Source organism: Balaenoptera musculus, chromosome 6 (assembly GCF_009873245.2).
Source record: "Balaenoptera musculus isolate JJ_BM4_2016_0621 chromosome 6, mBalMus1.pri.v3, whole genome shotgun sequence".
In the NCBI taxonomy this organism is placed as follows: Eukaryota; Metazoa; Chordata; class Mammalia; order Artiodactyla; family Balaenopteridae; genus Balaenoptera; species Balaenoptera musculus.
In genome coordinates, this window is record NC_045790.1 from 33849086 (window position 1) to 33865781 (window position 16696).

At 39.1% G+C, this 16696-nt stretch overlaps 1 protein-coding gene across 2 annotated transcripts in view; it reads left to right on the forward strand.

Annotated features, from left to right (window-relative positions):
• The first annotated feature begins 4349 nt into the window (after positions 1-4349).
• UBQLN1 (ubiquilin 1) overlaps positions 4350-16696 on the forward strand; it is a 47899-nt gene continuing 35552 nt past the window's right edge. Inside the window, exon 1 of one of the 2 annotated variants that reach the window (XM_036856875.1) lies at positions 4350-4818. In XM_036856875.1, coding sequence (XP_036712770.1) covers positions 4636-4818 — 183 coding nt within the window. In that variant the 5' untranslated portion in view covers positions 4350-4635. The remainder of the gene's footprint in view (positions 4819-16696) is intronic. The other variant, XM_036856876.1, reaches the window with a different exon arrangement.

The window sequence follows — 16696 nt, forward strand, 5'->3', positions numbered from 1 at the left end:
CTATGAGCCTGCATGCCACAACTAAAAAAAAAAAGATCTGCATGCTGAAATGAAGATTCTGCGTGCTACAACTAAGACCCAGCACAGCCAAAATAAATAAATAAATAAATTAAAAAAAAAAGGAAATGGTGAGACTGGAGCAAAATAAGAACCACAGGTGTGTTCTTCAGAGAGGTTTCTCTTCCCTTGTGCCTCTGCTGGCCCCCTCGTTGCTTCTGTATGTTATGCAGTGGCTGGCACAGCTGTGAGATCCTACTTAGCAGCTTGTATTCAAAGCTTGTGGTGGCTGTAGATGTATTTGTACATTCTACCCAGTGGTCTAAAGCTTTAGTTGACAAATTAATAAACAACCATCCTCACCACCTCTTCCCCAGTCCTAAGGCTCAGAAACTTACTGAACATTTTACCCTATTCCCTGTGATTTGGAAGTAGCCCTAGAGATATTTGTGGACTCTTCCTAGACTGTGGACCACAGTTTAAGATCAGTGTCCTAGCAGAGTTTCTAATTCTCACCACTGCATCTTTCTCATGAAGTTGCCCCTTTCAACATACTTAACCAAATCATATCCATTCCTCAAGGTCTGGCTCAAATCATTTCCTTTAAAATCCATCTCTGACTCTCTCTCCTTCCCTGGCACCAAGCAGGGAGTGAATAATGTTTCCTTCCTCTGAAACTATTGCAAAGCAAATAAGGCTCAGGTTATGTATGGTATCTATTATCTATCTATCATCTACCTATCTATCACTGCACTATAAACCTTGGGGGAGACAAAGGAGTATAAAATATGATTTATTGATCTAAATGAATTTCTTCTCTAGTGGTAAAAATGACAGTTCGACAATTCATGTTAGCAGTAAATGCTCTCATGCCAAGAAATTAGCTTAGGCATTGTGTGGTACTAATGATGATTAAGGCTTGATCCCTGTATTCAAGGACCTTGTCTAATAAAAGAAATATGCACATAGTTAAGTGTAACACAAGGCGGAATGTGATAAGTGACAGCAGAAAGGTAATAAAGTCATATGGGAATATATTTAGAGAATATGTCTGATCAAAAACTGTAATCAGGGAAAAATTGTTAGGGAACATCACATTTCAGGTAAGTCTTGAAGGATGGGCAAAACAAGTCAAAATGAGAGGGAAGAATTTCTACTTGCAGTGAAAATGTTGTGTTGAAACCTACAGGCAGGAAAGCACGAGGCAAGCTTGGAATGCTTAGTGGACTCACTTGGTTGAGGGTAAGATATGAATGAGGAGCAAGGTTTTTTGGTCACAGAGGGCCCTGGACGCCATGCCACAAGTTTAGATATTATTCTGAAAGTTTGGTGAGGGTTAATGACAATTTTCTGGGTGTCATAATGGAAGCTTAGTTCTGGAAGGATAACATATGGCACCAATAGAAAATAGTTTTGAGGATGGTGACTTTAGACTGAGGCAAAGGAATCTGTAGGAGGTTATTGTTGCAATCTAGGCCAGAATTAATGAGGGTGTGAACTAGACTGGTAGCAGGAGAAATAGTTTTAGATAATAGAAGGCACGTTACGAGTGATGAATTGTCAGGTGAAGTGAACAAATAATTATGATGGTCAGAGGAAAAAATTATTCTGCTTGGGTGTTTTCTAAGAGAGAAAGCAGCAATAATGGACACAAACTCGGGGTGTGTAGTGACCTGAAGGAATGATCATAGGTGAGAAAACTACAATGCACATGTGCTTCTAGAGATGAGAGTAAATATGTTTGACTGCAGCAGACTGTATCTATAAAGTAATGGGAGTGAAGCTTGAAAGACCAGGAGTTAGTTGTAGAAGGCCTTGCATCTAGTTAAGAAGCTTGGTTGGGCTTCAGTTTTGAGACAATGGGAGTTTACGATGGATCTCGAGTAGGGGAGTAACATGATGAAGGCGTGTTATTTACACCACTTATTTGACATGACATATATACCACCTTGTGTTATTATGTAAGTTTAATCCTGGACACAGGATTAAAATTTGCTCAATAAATTCTTGTTGATTGACTGAATCGATTGACTGATTTTGTCAAGGAAGAATTCTTCTACCATGTGAATAATAATCTCATTAATATACTTGAATTTTGAATATTGAGACTTATAAAAAGGGATCTATCCAGTTAGAGCTGGCTCATATTGGCTTGTGAAAATTGAATGATAAATTTCAGGAATTTTGTGAGCAAGGACCACAAGTTGGTAGCTTGAGATTGGCCATTTTGCAAGTATTTACATCAAGGAGATTGGGAAATGCTAAAAAATCAAAGCTTGTTTTCTGGAGAGATGGTTATTAAACATATATCACCATGGCACTGCTTGTCTCCACCTCCCTCCATTCTTCTACCCCCCCCCCCCAAGGTTTTTAAGGGCGGAGACTGAATCTTATTTGTCTCTGTATCCTCAACACAGTATTTGGACATTAACGTGCTCAATTAATGTTTATAGAATGAATGAAATACGCTCTTGTAATTTTTTTCCAGACTATTTAATAAACAAAAATCATTCAAAAGAAACTCAAATAGAAATCTAGACCTTGTGGGCCAAATCAGATCCTATGCCTGTTTTTGTAAGTAGTTTTACTCGGACACGGCCAGGTTTAGTCATGTATGTATTGTCTATGGTTGCTTTGTGCTACAAGGGCAGAGCTGAGTATTTGAGACAGGAAATGTATGGTCCACAAAGCCCAACATATCTACTATCTAGTCCTCTCTGAAAGTTTGCTGATCCCTGATCTAGACCCACACATCCAACAGTTTCTTAAAAGGTAGGATTGTTTCTAAAAAGGGCCATAATGAATTACTATACTGTATATTCTTATAGATAAATTATATTACTTCATAAATTGTGCATAGACATCAGAATTTTGTAGAAATTAATGTAGACACAGATAATTATAGAGCAATTTCATAAGCGTAGGGTTAGATATAAATGGTTTTCCAGTGGTGGAACTTTCTACCTTGAGAAGTAATGATTACCTCACATGTAAACATAAGCAAATAGTCATCCTTTAGCAGAAAGCCTTGTGTAATTTCTTCATGTTATTGAACAATGCTGCCAGAAACACAGCTGATATGAAATGATGTCTATACTGCAATTTATACTTTAAGAACTTCTCTTAGACCCAGATTCCAAAATGGCTCTGCTAAAAAGTGGTCTTCATGCAAGAGTACTTATAGCCAGAACACAGTTGGATGGTTTAAGAACAGAAATACACAGTGTATCTTTGCATATTTGGGTCACGGCGTGGTGTCAAGAGTTTACATTTGCAATACTGGTTAATAAAGTTCAGGTCCAGTGTTGTACATTCTTTGCAAGTCATGTTTAAAGGCAAATGACAAGGTCATTTAAAATTTAGAATTCTCTACGGGAAAATTAACTTCCTGTTTCTTATTTATACCCATACTACATCGATAATAATTTTTGAACAACTACCTTTAATGCCACCTAAAGTCTGAAATGGAGCAGTAACTTAATTTGATAGAATACAAAATGAACACCTCAGCTACATTAAACTGTCCCAGTTGGGTGGGCACTCCTTGGGTACCCTTGTTTCTGCCCCAGACATCCTGGGGGACAGTATTCACAGAGAATTCAGGGGTGGGCTAGCAGGGCTGTCAGCGCGGGAGCGGAGGCCATTGTCAACACAGGTGGCCTGATCACCTGACCAAACCGGGCTGACCCGAGGGTGGGAAGCTCTGGTCGTGGAGAAATGACTCCGCGGAATTGCGCAGGGTAGCTACAGGCGCGTACACCATTTTCCCTTCGTTATGATGAGGATTTTTTTTCATCCATTAACCTTTCACCTCCGGCGCACCGGACTGTAAGAGCAAGCGTTTAAAAATTTTCAAGTATGCAAAACTTAAGCACATTTAAAAATGAATCACAAAAAACCTCTCGGGCATTTGTTTCAGACCCTCCTCCCAGTGGGGTATGCGAAGCCAGCACGGGCGCGGAGTCGGCGCGCACCGTAACCGCGGCGTGTGAGATGACTGGGTGGAAGAAACTACCTAGCCCGCCAGCGCGCAGGCGCATTTCCGGCCGCAGCGCCCAGTGGTCGAGCCCCCTTTCCAGTAATTTCGCTAGCCGTGACGTCATCCCCGTGCGCCCTTACGGTGCCTCCCAGAAGCCGCAAATTCATTTATTGGTAAAGGGGTAAAAAGGAACGAATTGACCTCTTCCGCCCCACTTTGTTTTTAGTCCTTCTCTCTGAACGCGCCTACGCTTTGAGCAATGGAGCGGAAGAGGGAAAGAAAAGCGGCCAGAGCTCCAAGCGGCGGCGGCCAGGCATGACTCGGCGACGTCGCCAGCCACGTTACCCGGCGTGCCCCGCGCGGCGCCGGCGGAGGGACGTGGGGGGAGGGGCGGGGAGGAGGAAGCGGCGGCGGCTGCGGATGTCGCTGCGACCGAGTGGTGTTTGAGCACAGGGCGGCTGCTGAGCGCCCGACCCGGGCCTGCGCCGGAGCCCAGGCCAAGCTCCGCGGCCCCTCGCCCGGTAGGGCGGCCTTGCGCCCGTTGTCACTGAGGCGACGTGCCCCACATTCTCCGCTTCTCGGGCCGGCCGGCTCTGGCGTCCCCTGGCTCCCCCTCGCTCGCCCGCTCCCTCCTGCGCGCCTGAGTCACCGCCGCCGCCATGGCCGAGAATGGTGAAAGCGGCGGCCCTCCGAGCTCCCAGGACAGCGCCGCCGCTGCCGAAGGTGCCGGCGCCCCCGCCGCCGCTGCTGCTTCCACGGAACCCAAGATCATGAAAGTCACCGTGAAGACCCCGAAGGAGAAGGAGGAGTTCGCAGTGCCCGAGAATAGCTCCGTCCAGCAGGTGAGGGCCGCCCGAGGCTCGGGGCGGGGTGGGGATGGCGGCAGGACCTCCTCCCGCGGCGGGAGAAGGTTTTGCAAGGGCCTGGGAGAAGGGGGTCGTCCCCGGAGGTGCCCTCGGTTTTTCTCTCGGGTCTCCTCCTAAATTAGATCACACCCAGGTTCGTGGGTTTGCACCTGGGGACACCGCAGAGATTTGTGGCGGGGCCGCGCGGCCTGTTTGCGGGACGTGCCGACGCCGCTTCCCTCAGCGCCTTCCTCCTGCTCGGGCGTCCGCAGACCCCCAGCCGCCTCCCCCAGCTCCCCGCCCCCAGCCGCCTCCCTCCGGCTCCTCACAAAGGAAAGGGACCCGCCGCCTGGCTCCAGGCGGGGTGGAGGCTGGGCGAGGGTTTGCCTTAGCCTAGTCCGCGGTTTTGTCTCATGAAGGAAAAAAAAGAGGGTGTGCTCATTGTTTTACCTGCCTGCGGGTTAAGGTGGATTTTGGGGGGTGAGGATCACGTGTACATTTAGTTCTGCTGAAATCTTTCCCACCTTCCGGTCTTTAAAGAAAAAATTAACTATGATACAGAAATTGCTTTCAGCCGCATCTTAATAGTACAAGGCTTAAGGAGAAAGGTAGATGACTTTCAGTGACGACTTGCTGGATTTCTTTTTAAAGTATATTTGTTATCCTTAGATGCTAATCGTTGGGGAGGATTTTGTTTTATTTTAGAGGGGTAGCTATGTTCTTCAGATACTGGCGCTTGCAATCGGATAAAAGAAAACGAAATTGGAGTTACTGGAGAAAAATAAAAAATAATTTACGGCTTAAAATCTGTTCAGGAATACAAATTTTGTAGTTAATAATCTTGAGGAATTTAACAAATCGTTTTAGTTTGTTGTTGAATATACGTCCCAGGATATTGCCCTAATTATTGAATTGATTTCAGGCAATGTGAACAGTTTATGAAGAAGCAAAAATTCCTGAAATGTACCTACAAATTTCCCTAGGAATAATAAATGATTGGGGTATTTTTTTATGTAATTCTGAAAGGTGGTGTGTAGTGAGAAACTTTGACCACCTATTGAATCACTTCTTTTGGTCTCTCAATTCTCCTATAAAAATTTTCCTTAATATTTTGCGGCATACAGGAAAATTGAAATAATTGTGCAGTGACCACCCATGTGTCTATCACCTACAATTAGCATTTTGCTTTATTTGCTGTATCGCACAATTAATCATTTATCAGTCAATTTTATTTTTTGGGTGCATTTCAAAGTAAGTTGCAAGTATTAGTACATGTTACCCTTAAAAAGCACTTCAGCAATGTGCATATCGTTAACCTGAGTTCAATTTTTAACTTAAAATTTTTTTTACGTAAGTTTGACTTGCAGTGAAATGCGCACGGTTGCCATTCCATGAGTTTACACAAACACATACACCTGTTTAATCCGAAGCCTAATGGAGTTGTAGAACTTCGTAATTAACTAGAAAGTTCCCTCTTGCCCTTTTCCAGTCAGTTCAGTCACTCTTCTCTGTCAACCAGTGTTTTGATTTTTTTCCTCCCATGGACTCGTTTTGCTTATTCTAGAATTTCACATAAGTGGGATTATGTGGTATGTACTCTTGGGAAAGGCTTTTTCATTCAGCTTAGTGTTTTTAAGACTCGTGTATCCTCAGTAGTTCTTTCCTTTTCATTGCTATGTTGTCTTCCATTGTATGAATATACCACCATAATCTATCCATTTTCCTGTTGAGGGTCACCTGGGCTCTTTCCAGTTAGTTGCTATGAGTACTCTTATACAGATCTGTATTGTTGGACAAGTGCGTTTATCTCTCCTGTTAGAAGTGCTTAGAAGTGGGATGACTGGGTCATAGCATAGCTGTAGGTTTAGTTTCATAAGGAACTATGTTTTTCAAAAGTGCTTGTACCATTTTACAGTCACACTGACAGTGCATGGGAATTCCCGTTGCTCCACATTCCTACTAACATTTGATAGTATCAGTTTTTTTTTAGTGGGTGTGTAGCCATATTAACTTTTGAAGCCCATAGTTCTTTCTAAGATTCCTGGTTCATGTCTTCACCATCCTGGCTGCTTTCAGCATTTTACTGTAAAAGATTAGAAATAAAGTCAATATTTTGTAAATAGAAGAATTCATTTAGTTCAGTGTATTATGCTTTTATCTGTGAGGATTTTTTAACTTTTTGTGATGGTGAAACTAGAATTTCAAATTCTGTGGAAGTTTTAGTTTTACTCCTCTGTAACCAAAGTAAAATTTTAATAGATAAAATTAAAGTCTCTCTGTAGCAACTTTTTCTCATGGCAGTTGAATTTTTGTTTTGACGAATACTTTCTGTTGAAGCAGAAAACGTGATAAAAATTGAAGCTCATCACTGCATCAAGAACCAGAAGACAAATTGAACTGCCTATGGGCTCTGTTAGGGGAAGTACATACAGAAAAATGTACAAGAATAAGAAAAGTAGTTTTCACATGGGTTGTAAAATTCTACTTGAAGCACAAAAAAAGATCTGTCATTTTATAATTTTACATTTTTTCTAAGGGTTTCACAGATTTAAACTATTTGCTGCAGATTAAAATTAGTCATTAAAATAAACTTAATGACATTGAGATTTCACTAAAAATGTTTAGTAAAAAATTGGGAAGTATTTGGTCCAGAAAATTCTTATCTAATCTTAGAGGTAAAGAGGGTAAGCAAAAGACCTACAAAAGGATAATATTGAAAGCTTAGGCTTTCTATCAGGCAAATCCCATTTTCTACAATTTAAAATTTCTTTCACTGTTTCTATATAATGTAAATTTTCAATACATTATGCTGAAATAGTATTTATATGAACATGCTCTAATAATTGGATGAAATTATATTAAATCTCTTAGGTATAAAAAAAGTTATAAGGTGGTTATTAATTTTCTTATTTTTCCCTCAATTTCTGTTTGTATATAACAGGCAGAAAAAAGATACTTTAATACAGTTTGTATTTAACATTTTTAACTTGTTCGATTGATAATAAGGCTTATACTTTTCTAAAATTAAAGTGAAATTTATTTTTCATTGCGTACTCAGAATCAGTTGAGTAATGCTTAAATTTCTAACTAAAGGTGGTTAGAATATAAACTTCACTATGTATGTTCCAAGGTGGTTTCATTAATAAGGGTTTTCATAATATAAGTAGATAGATTTTTTAAAATGTGTAATGGCAAAAAGTCCCTGTGTATGAGATTATGCTTTCTATTAATTATTCATTATTTTCTGTTGGAAACAGTTTGAGGATTTCTAAGTGTCAACAAACAAGATGAAGTCCAGAGGAATGTTGTCTGTGTGTGAGTGGGTAAAATTAGTGCAGAGAATGGAAGGGCACTTCTGTATACTAGCTCCTAACTAGCTTGTTCTGGGATTTTGTGGCTCTCTAGATTATAGTGTAAGATTTTGAAATGCAGTCACCTGAAATATTCAGGCAGTGTATATTCTAGTTTTAGAAAATATCTTTGTCACTTGAAGCTTTTAGAAAAATATTAACATACTTAGACGTAACGTAAATATTATGTATTGAATAGAAGTGAACCTTTCCTTGATAAGGGAAATTACATTGCGTCAGTGTCATCATCACAAACATCATTTAAAATTATACTTTATAGGGTAGATCTAGAACTCTTGTCCCCAGTGGTGCCACCAGCCACGTCTGACTGTTGAACACTTAAAATGTGGCTAGACTGATTTGAAATGTGCTGTAGGGGTAAAATACACACCAGATTTTGAAAACTTGTGGCTTGTTTCTTTGCATAATGTTTTCAACATTTATCCATGTTGTAGCATGTATCAGTACTTCCTTTTTATTGCTGAATAATATTCCCATGTATGGATACATATGTTACATTTTATTTTTCCATTCATCAGTTGAGGGACATTTGGGTTGTTTCTACTTCTTGACCATTATGAATAACGCCTATGTGAATACTTACACAAGTTTTTTGTGGCCATATGTTTTCATATTTCTTGAGCGTATGCCTGTGAGTTGAATTACTGGGTCATGTGATAGCTCTCTGTTTACCTTTTTGAGGGACTGCCAAACTATTTTCCAAAGTGGCTGTACCAATTTTTATTCCCACCAGCAGTGCATGAGGATTCCAATCACTTTCCATTGTGTATAACACTTGTTATTGGTCTGTCTTTGATTGTAGCCTTCCTAATTGCTGTGAAGTACCTTACTGTGATTGCTTGGCTTTCTGTTGCTCAAGCAGCAGTTCTTAATATGGTCTGGGGGGTCCCCAGGGCCCTTCTAGGAGGATCATAAGATCAAAACTAGTTTCATGATAGTTCTGAGAGATTATTTGTGTTTTTCACTCTAATTTTCTCACAAACAAGCGTATTTTTCAGAATTTGTTAGATGTGAAACGTGGAAATCCAATTGTCTTCTATTATGAGACTAAAGTGATTTGCAAAAATTTAAAACAGTGCTATTCTTCAAACTAGGAAAATAGTTATTTTTCATAAAAAAGGTATTTAATGAGTTTGTTATCTTGAATGAATTTTTCAAAGATTTCTCAGTTTTAATCTCCTAGTGTATCAATAGATATAACCTACATAAAGAAAAACTCTGGGGTTTCAAATTTGTAAGAGTTGTGTCCTGAGGCCAAAAATTGCTGCAATGGAGTATTTAAAAGATTACATAGGTACTTGTAAGATTGAGGATTGGGCTTCCCTGATGGCGCAGTGGTTGTTGGGAGTCCGCCTGCCAATGTAGGGGACGCGGGTTCGAGCCCTGGTCCAGGAAGGTCCCACATGCCACGGAGCAACTAAGCCCGTGTGCCACAACTACTGAGCCTGCGCTCTAGAGCCCGTGAGCCACAACTGCTGAGACCGGCGTGCCACAACTACTGAAGCCCGCACGCCTAGAGCTGTGCTCCACAACAAGAGGAGCCACCGCAATGAGAAGCCCGCGCACTGCAATGAAGAGTAGCCCCTGCTTGCTGCAACTAGAGAAAGCCCGCGTGCAGCAGTGAAGACCAAGGCAGCCAAAAATAAATACATAAATTAATTAATTTTTTAAAAAAAGATTGAGGATTGACTTCAATAAGTTACTATTATTTCTTGCCTAGAAATTATGGTAGCCTACTGGTCAGTTTCCCCCATTAATGCCTAGAGCAATCTCTGAAAAACATTGATCAGATCATTTTATTCTCTACATAAAACTAACAGCTCTCCATTGATCTTGGACTTATATAATGTGGCCGTATATAATGTGGCCATGAGGCCCTGTGTGATAAGATTCCATCCTATGTCTCCATTCTGACGCCATCTTTCCTCCTTGGCTCTTGCTTTATTGACTTCTTAGTTCCTTGATCTGTTAATCACATTTTTTTTTCCTGCCTCAGGAGTTTTGTGCAGTTTGTTCTTGCTACCTGGAATGCCTCCCACTCTTTGCCCATTCTCACTCAGTGCAAAGGTCGCTTTCTCAAAGAAGTATCCCTGATTTTCCAGAGTTGGTTGGGATTCCCCATTGTACTTTCTCACAGCACCCTGTTTTTGGTCATAATTTATTACAATTTAAAGTCTATATTTATGTGATTATTTGATTAATGCTTATTTTTTTGCTAGAGAGGATCTGTGATTGTTCACTATTGTGTTACCAGAGCTTAGCACATAGTATGGGTTCAGTAAATATTTGTTTACAAATGAATCTGTCATATGCATGATAATGTATAATTAATAATTACTACCAGTTGTTCAGTCTTTACTGAGTTCAGTACAGTTGTCCCTCGCTGTCTGTCGGGGATTGGTTCCAGGACCCACTGTGGATACCAAAACCCACAAATGTTCACGTTCCACAGTCGCCCTCTGCATTTGTGGATTTGGACGGCTGAGTGTGTACATAATCTCATTGGTTTCTTGCCCTCCTCTCACGGCTTCGTTTTAAACTGCTCTCCCCTTAGCTCACCACTCTTGACTGCCACAGGGTGTTCACTCTCGCTTCTGGTTACTGGAATAATTCTTCTAGAATAGCCTTTCTTAACTGAGGATCTTCATCTGAACCACAGAGCACAGCAGGGATTTGAATGACTGTCAGTTTTTCCAGCTAATATACTTTTAAATGCATAGGAGAGAAGTTAATTCTTTACGTAAAGTAGGGTGTGCTGGTAAATGTTTATCAACTAGTTCCTTGGGAAGAAACAGCACTGATTTGTAGTGTTTGCTGATTTCCATTTGTAAATACCTCTCATCATGGAAGATTTTAGGCTACTGATACTAAACTGGCTTACACAATTCCTGAAAATTCAGCAGTCTGAGCCGGTAGGAGCCATTGCTTGCAGTGGTGTCTTAAGGCAGGTGTCAGCCAACTAGAGTGGGCCAAATCCACCGTGCCCATGCACGTCTTTATTATCTATGCTTTCAGGACAGACCATGTGGCTCACAGAGCTGAAAACATTTACTGTCTGTCCCTTTACAGAAAGTTTGCTGACCCCTGCCTTTAGGGCATTAGGGCTTACTGGATCTCGATCTTGTCACACTTCCTCAAAACCCTTCTCATTGGAAAATTTTGCCATGACTTAAGTTTAACAGTGTGATCAATAGAGATAAAATGCAAGCTACATATGTAATTTAAGTTTTCTCAGCCACTTCAAAAATAAAATTAATTTTTTATTAGAATATTTAGAACATAAAATTTACCATCTTAACCATTTTTGGGTGTATAGTTCAGTGACATTAAATACATTCATATTCTTGTGCAACCATCACCACCATCCATCTCCAGAACTCTGTTCATCTTGAAAAACTGAAACCCTGTACCTGTTAAAACAATAGTTCCCCATTATCTCCTCCTGCCAGCCTCTGGCAACAGCCATTCTACTTTTGGTCTCTATGAATTTGACTACTATAGGTTTCTCATAAGAGTGGAATCATAGTATTTGTCCTTTTGTGACTGACTTATTTCACTTAGCATAGTGTCCTCAAGTTTCACCCATGTTGTAGCATGTGACAATATCGTTCCTCTTTAAGGCTGAATGATGCTCCATTGTATGTGTATACCATTGTATGTATATACCCACTTTGTGTATCCATTCAGCTGTCAGTGTCACTGGATTGTTTCTATCATTTGGGTATTGTAATGTTAAATATGTTTTATTTAGCCTAGTATATCTTAAGTATCATTTCAACATGTAATTGATATTTTAAAAATTGAGATATTTTACTTTTTTTTTCATACTAGGTGTGAAAGATCTGGTGTGTATTTTACACACACAGCACATCTCAATTTGGACTAGCCACATTTCAAGTGCTCAATAACCACATTTGGTTAGAGACTTCCGAATTAGATAGCATAGCTAATAAAGTTTTCATGCTTCGTTCCCTACTTACCTCTCCCCCTTTATTCACTGCATTTCAGCTGTTTTAAGTCTTTCCCTCCAACTATCACTAGCTCTTTCCCTTTTTGAGCTTTTGCCAATGTTGCTAATGACAGTAACATAACAGTACTTATTCCAGGCTTATCAAAGCATACTGCATTATTGTTATTTTTTTTAAGTTTCACAACTTTATGATGAAAGTACTGTTGTTACCTCTTTTTTAAAGTGAAGAAACTGAAACTCAGATTAGTAATGTGATTAAATTTATATGCCTGTTAAATAGTGGAGCCTAGATTGAAATCCAGTGACTAACTTTGGAGCCCACACCTAACCACTGCTCCAAGCTGCCTTGACTTTCCTCTGGTTGGCTTTTCAGCCTTTGGGTTTATTTAAATGTCAGTTCATTAAAGGTTGATTGGACTCACCAATCTAAATTAGATCAATGACTATAATCTCTTGATACCATTTTGTGATTATATGGACTTTTTCCTCCCCACCCCATACTGTAAGAATTTACAAAGGTAGGGGTGTTTTGCTTACCTCTTAATCTCATTGTACCTGCCTAGTATTGCACTTGGCACACATTGAGTAATGCAAATATTTATTGAGTGAATGAACAAATAGTGTTTTAAAGATTTATTTGCAGTATTTTGTACTTAGTTGGGACTATTTTAACAATGTGATTTACTTAGAAAAATGTGACGTTTATTCTTAGTTTAATCAAATGTCTAAAGGCATTATTTTAGTTGTTTTTGTATCTGAGCAGCTTAAAAAGAAAATCCCATTAAAATTAGGATTGGGAATTTTTTAAGAGACTAAAGTTGCGGTCTCCAAATCTGTTTGATGCAAATATTACTGAGTTAACATACTGAACAAATTCCATTTATTATAGGCATAAATAAAATGTATATATATGCGCCTCTATTTTGCAAATCCTTTCATTATAAGAAGATCTGAACTGTGGTTTGTTCCAGGTAAATTTATGCCATTCTGACTTAGTTTGATGTTCTGTAGATACGACAACACAGACTGCTTGGTTTATTAATTAAGCAGCTTCTATACAGATTTCTAGACTAGTAAAATGTTTTTTGATAAATTTTTTATAGCCTTTAAAGCTCTCTCCAGTTTTTATAAAGGATATGGCTTTATTCATTTTTAAAATACAGACTGCAAAGAAAATGAAATACATTATGCATGCTGTTACTTTAGGAAATTCGAATGATGTAGAAAAGTATGAAATAAGGGGACCCGTTCAAAAAAAGTTACTCAAAGTGTTTATCTATTTATCTGATTCTGTCCGGAAAAGTGTTTCTCTATTTACCCGTATATAATTTTCTGTTTATTCCTGTTAAGCAGATGGATTATTACCCACACTTTTACCTTACTCTTTTTATTTGTATCTTTGCAGTCTTTCCATATTGGCATGTGTAGAGCTAACTCATTCCACTATTTATGATTACTTGTGTTTATATATTTATTAATATTTTGAGAAATGGGGAAAGGGTGTGTTGTCATTATTAATATTGAAATGAGGTCTGCATTTTGGAGAGAGCATGAACCTTGGAATTTGAGAGATCTGACTTTGGGCAAGGTGCTTTACACCTCTGAGCCTCACAGGCCACATTTTTAACATGTGATATAATATCTGCTTCACTAGATTGTTTGGAGGATTTCATGAGATAATATGTAAAAGTACCTGGCTCAGAGTTTATATACTTTACTTGTATTGGTTTCTTTCCTCCTGTACTCTTTTGTTTGCCAGTGAATTGAGTCTTAATTTTTTTGTAGTAGAAGGAAGAATGCGAGCATGTGTAAGTGAAACATTTAGTTTGTGGATGTTAGATTTAGGTCATAGAAACTCCTAAAGATTACATTTTTATTGATAATGCACTATAACATTTTTGACTGAGTGTTCAGTTTTATATTTATAAGAAGGTGCCCTTTTCTCATATAGCTGCTTATGTTTCTAGTTTATTTTATACCCAACATCTTCGTGTAGGATTTATGCAATGGTTTTTTTTTTAATATATAATTTTAAAATTTATTTTTGGCTGCGTTGGATCTTTGTTGCCGTGTGCAGGCCTTTCTTTAGTTGTGGTGAGCGGAGGCTACTCTTCATTGTGGTGCGTGGGCTTCTCATTGCGGTGGCTTCTCTTGTTGCGGAGCACGGGCTCTAGGCATATGGGCTTCAGTAGTTGTGGCTCACGGGCTGTAGAGCACAGACTGAGTAGTTGTGGCACACAGGCTTAGTTGCTCTGCGGCATGTAGGGTCTTCTCTGACCAGGGCTCAAATACGTGTCCCCTGCATTGGCAGGCGGATTCTCAACCACTGTGCCACCAGGGAAGCCCCTGTACAATGTTTTTTAATGAGGGTACTTTAAGGTTACTCAGACTCAGGCATTTGTTGCAATAAGTTTTATGTTTCTGCAGAGGAATAGTGTTTGTGGACTGCCTCTGTCTAAAGCTGCGTTGAGAATTTTTAAGATTGCTAATTGTTTTTTTTCCTAAGTCAATACTACGTAGTTTCTGATTTTTTGTTGTAGTGTTCAGTAAAAGTGTAGTAGTTAAAACAAACATAGAAGTAAAGTTCAAATGTTAGAGATCAAATTTTGGAAAATTTGAAGCCACGGTAAACTATTTCCTCTGCCTTTTTTTAAGAGTGCAGAATAGAAGTTTAAGGATATATGAAGTATGTGCAGGATTTTTGGCTCTTCTGCAAACACATAACATTGTTTAAATTGATCATATTTGGATTAAAATTTTATAAAATGCAGCTTATTTGGGAAAGTATAGCATATCTCTTTGATATGGTACAGTTAAAAACTGAGGTTTATTCATTTTTTTTTTGAACAAACAAAACATTGTAATCAAATGTGCTGTGATAAAAAATAAAAATTAAGTTAAAAATACGAACAAGAAGTAATGAGACATAAACTTTAAATGGCTTTTTTCCTAGCACATTCCATTCTTTTTTTTTTTAATTATGAAATTTTATTATAGTATAAAGTACATACAAAAAGGGAACACATCAAAAGTGCACAGTTCTATCAATTTTGCACAAATGAAACACACTTCTGCAACCAGCCCCTATATCAAGGGACAAGCATTACCACCTCTCAGAAGGCCACTCCTGTTTCCTTCCAGCCACCGCCTACAAAGTCAAAGTGTCATAACTTCCTTCATCCTCCTGACATCTAGCAGCCTAAATTCATTTTGTTGGTTCTGCAACTTTATATAATCACACATATACATTTTCCAGTCTGGCTTCATTTGGTGACCATTGTATTTATGAGCTTCACCAACACTGTTCCAATGTAGTTGTATTTGTAATTTGTTTTTTTTTTTTTTAAATCAGTCATCAGTTTTATACACATCACTGTATACATGTCAATCCCAATCGCCCATTTCAGCACACCACCATCCCCACCCCACCACAGTTTTCCCCCCTTGGTGTCCATACGTTTGTTCTCTACATCTGTGTCTCAACTTCTGCCCTGCAACCCGGTTCAACTGTATCACTTTTTTTAGGTTCCACATGCATGCGTTAACATACGATATTTGTTTTTCTCTTTCTGACTTACTTCACTCTGTATGACAGTCTCTAGATCCATCCACGTCTCAACAAATGACTCAATTTCGTTCCTTTTTATGGCTGAGTAATATTCCATTGTATATATGTACCACAACTTCTTTATCCATCCGTCTGTCGATGGGCATTTAGGTTGCTTCCATGACCTGGCTATTGTAAATAGTGCTGCAATGAACATTGGGGTGCATGTGTCTTTTTGAATTATGGTTTTCTCTGGGTATATGCCCAGTAGTGGGATTGCTGGGTCATATGGTAATTCTATTTTTAGTTTTTTAAGGAATCTCCATATTGTTCTCCATAGTGGCTGTATCAATTTACATTCCCATCCACAGTGCAAGAGGGTTCCCTTTTCTCCACACCCTCTCCAGCATTTGTTGTTTGTAGATTTTCTGATGATGCCCATTCTAACTGGTGTGAGGTGATACCTCATTGTAGTTTTGATTTGCATTTCTCTAATAATTAGGGACGTTGAGCATCTTTTCATGTGCTTCGTGGCCGCCTGTATGTCTTCTTTGGAGAAATGTCTATTTAGGTCTTCTGCCCGTTCTTGGATTGGGTTGTTTGTTTCTTTAATACTGAGCTGAATGAGCTGTTTATATATTTTGGAGATTAATCCTTTGTCCGTTGATTCATTTGCAAATATTTTCTCCCATTCTGAGGGTTGTCTTTTCGTCTTGTTTATGGTTTCCTTTGCTGTGCAAAAGCTTTGAAGTTTCATTAGGTCCCATTTGTTTACTTTTGTTTTTATTTCCATTACTCTAGGAGGTGGGTCAAAAAAGATCTTGCTGTGATTTATGTCAAAGAGTTTTCTTCCTGTTTTCCTCCAAGAGTTTTATAGTGTCCAGTCTTACATTTAGGTCTCTAACCCATTTTGAGTTTATTTTTGTGTACGGTGTTAGGGAGTGTTCTAATTTCATTCTTTTCCATGTAGCTGTCCAGTTTTCCCAG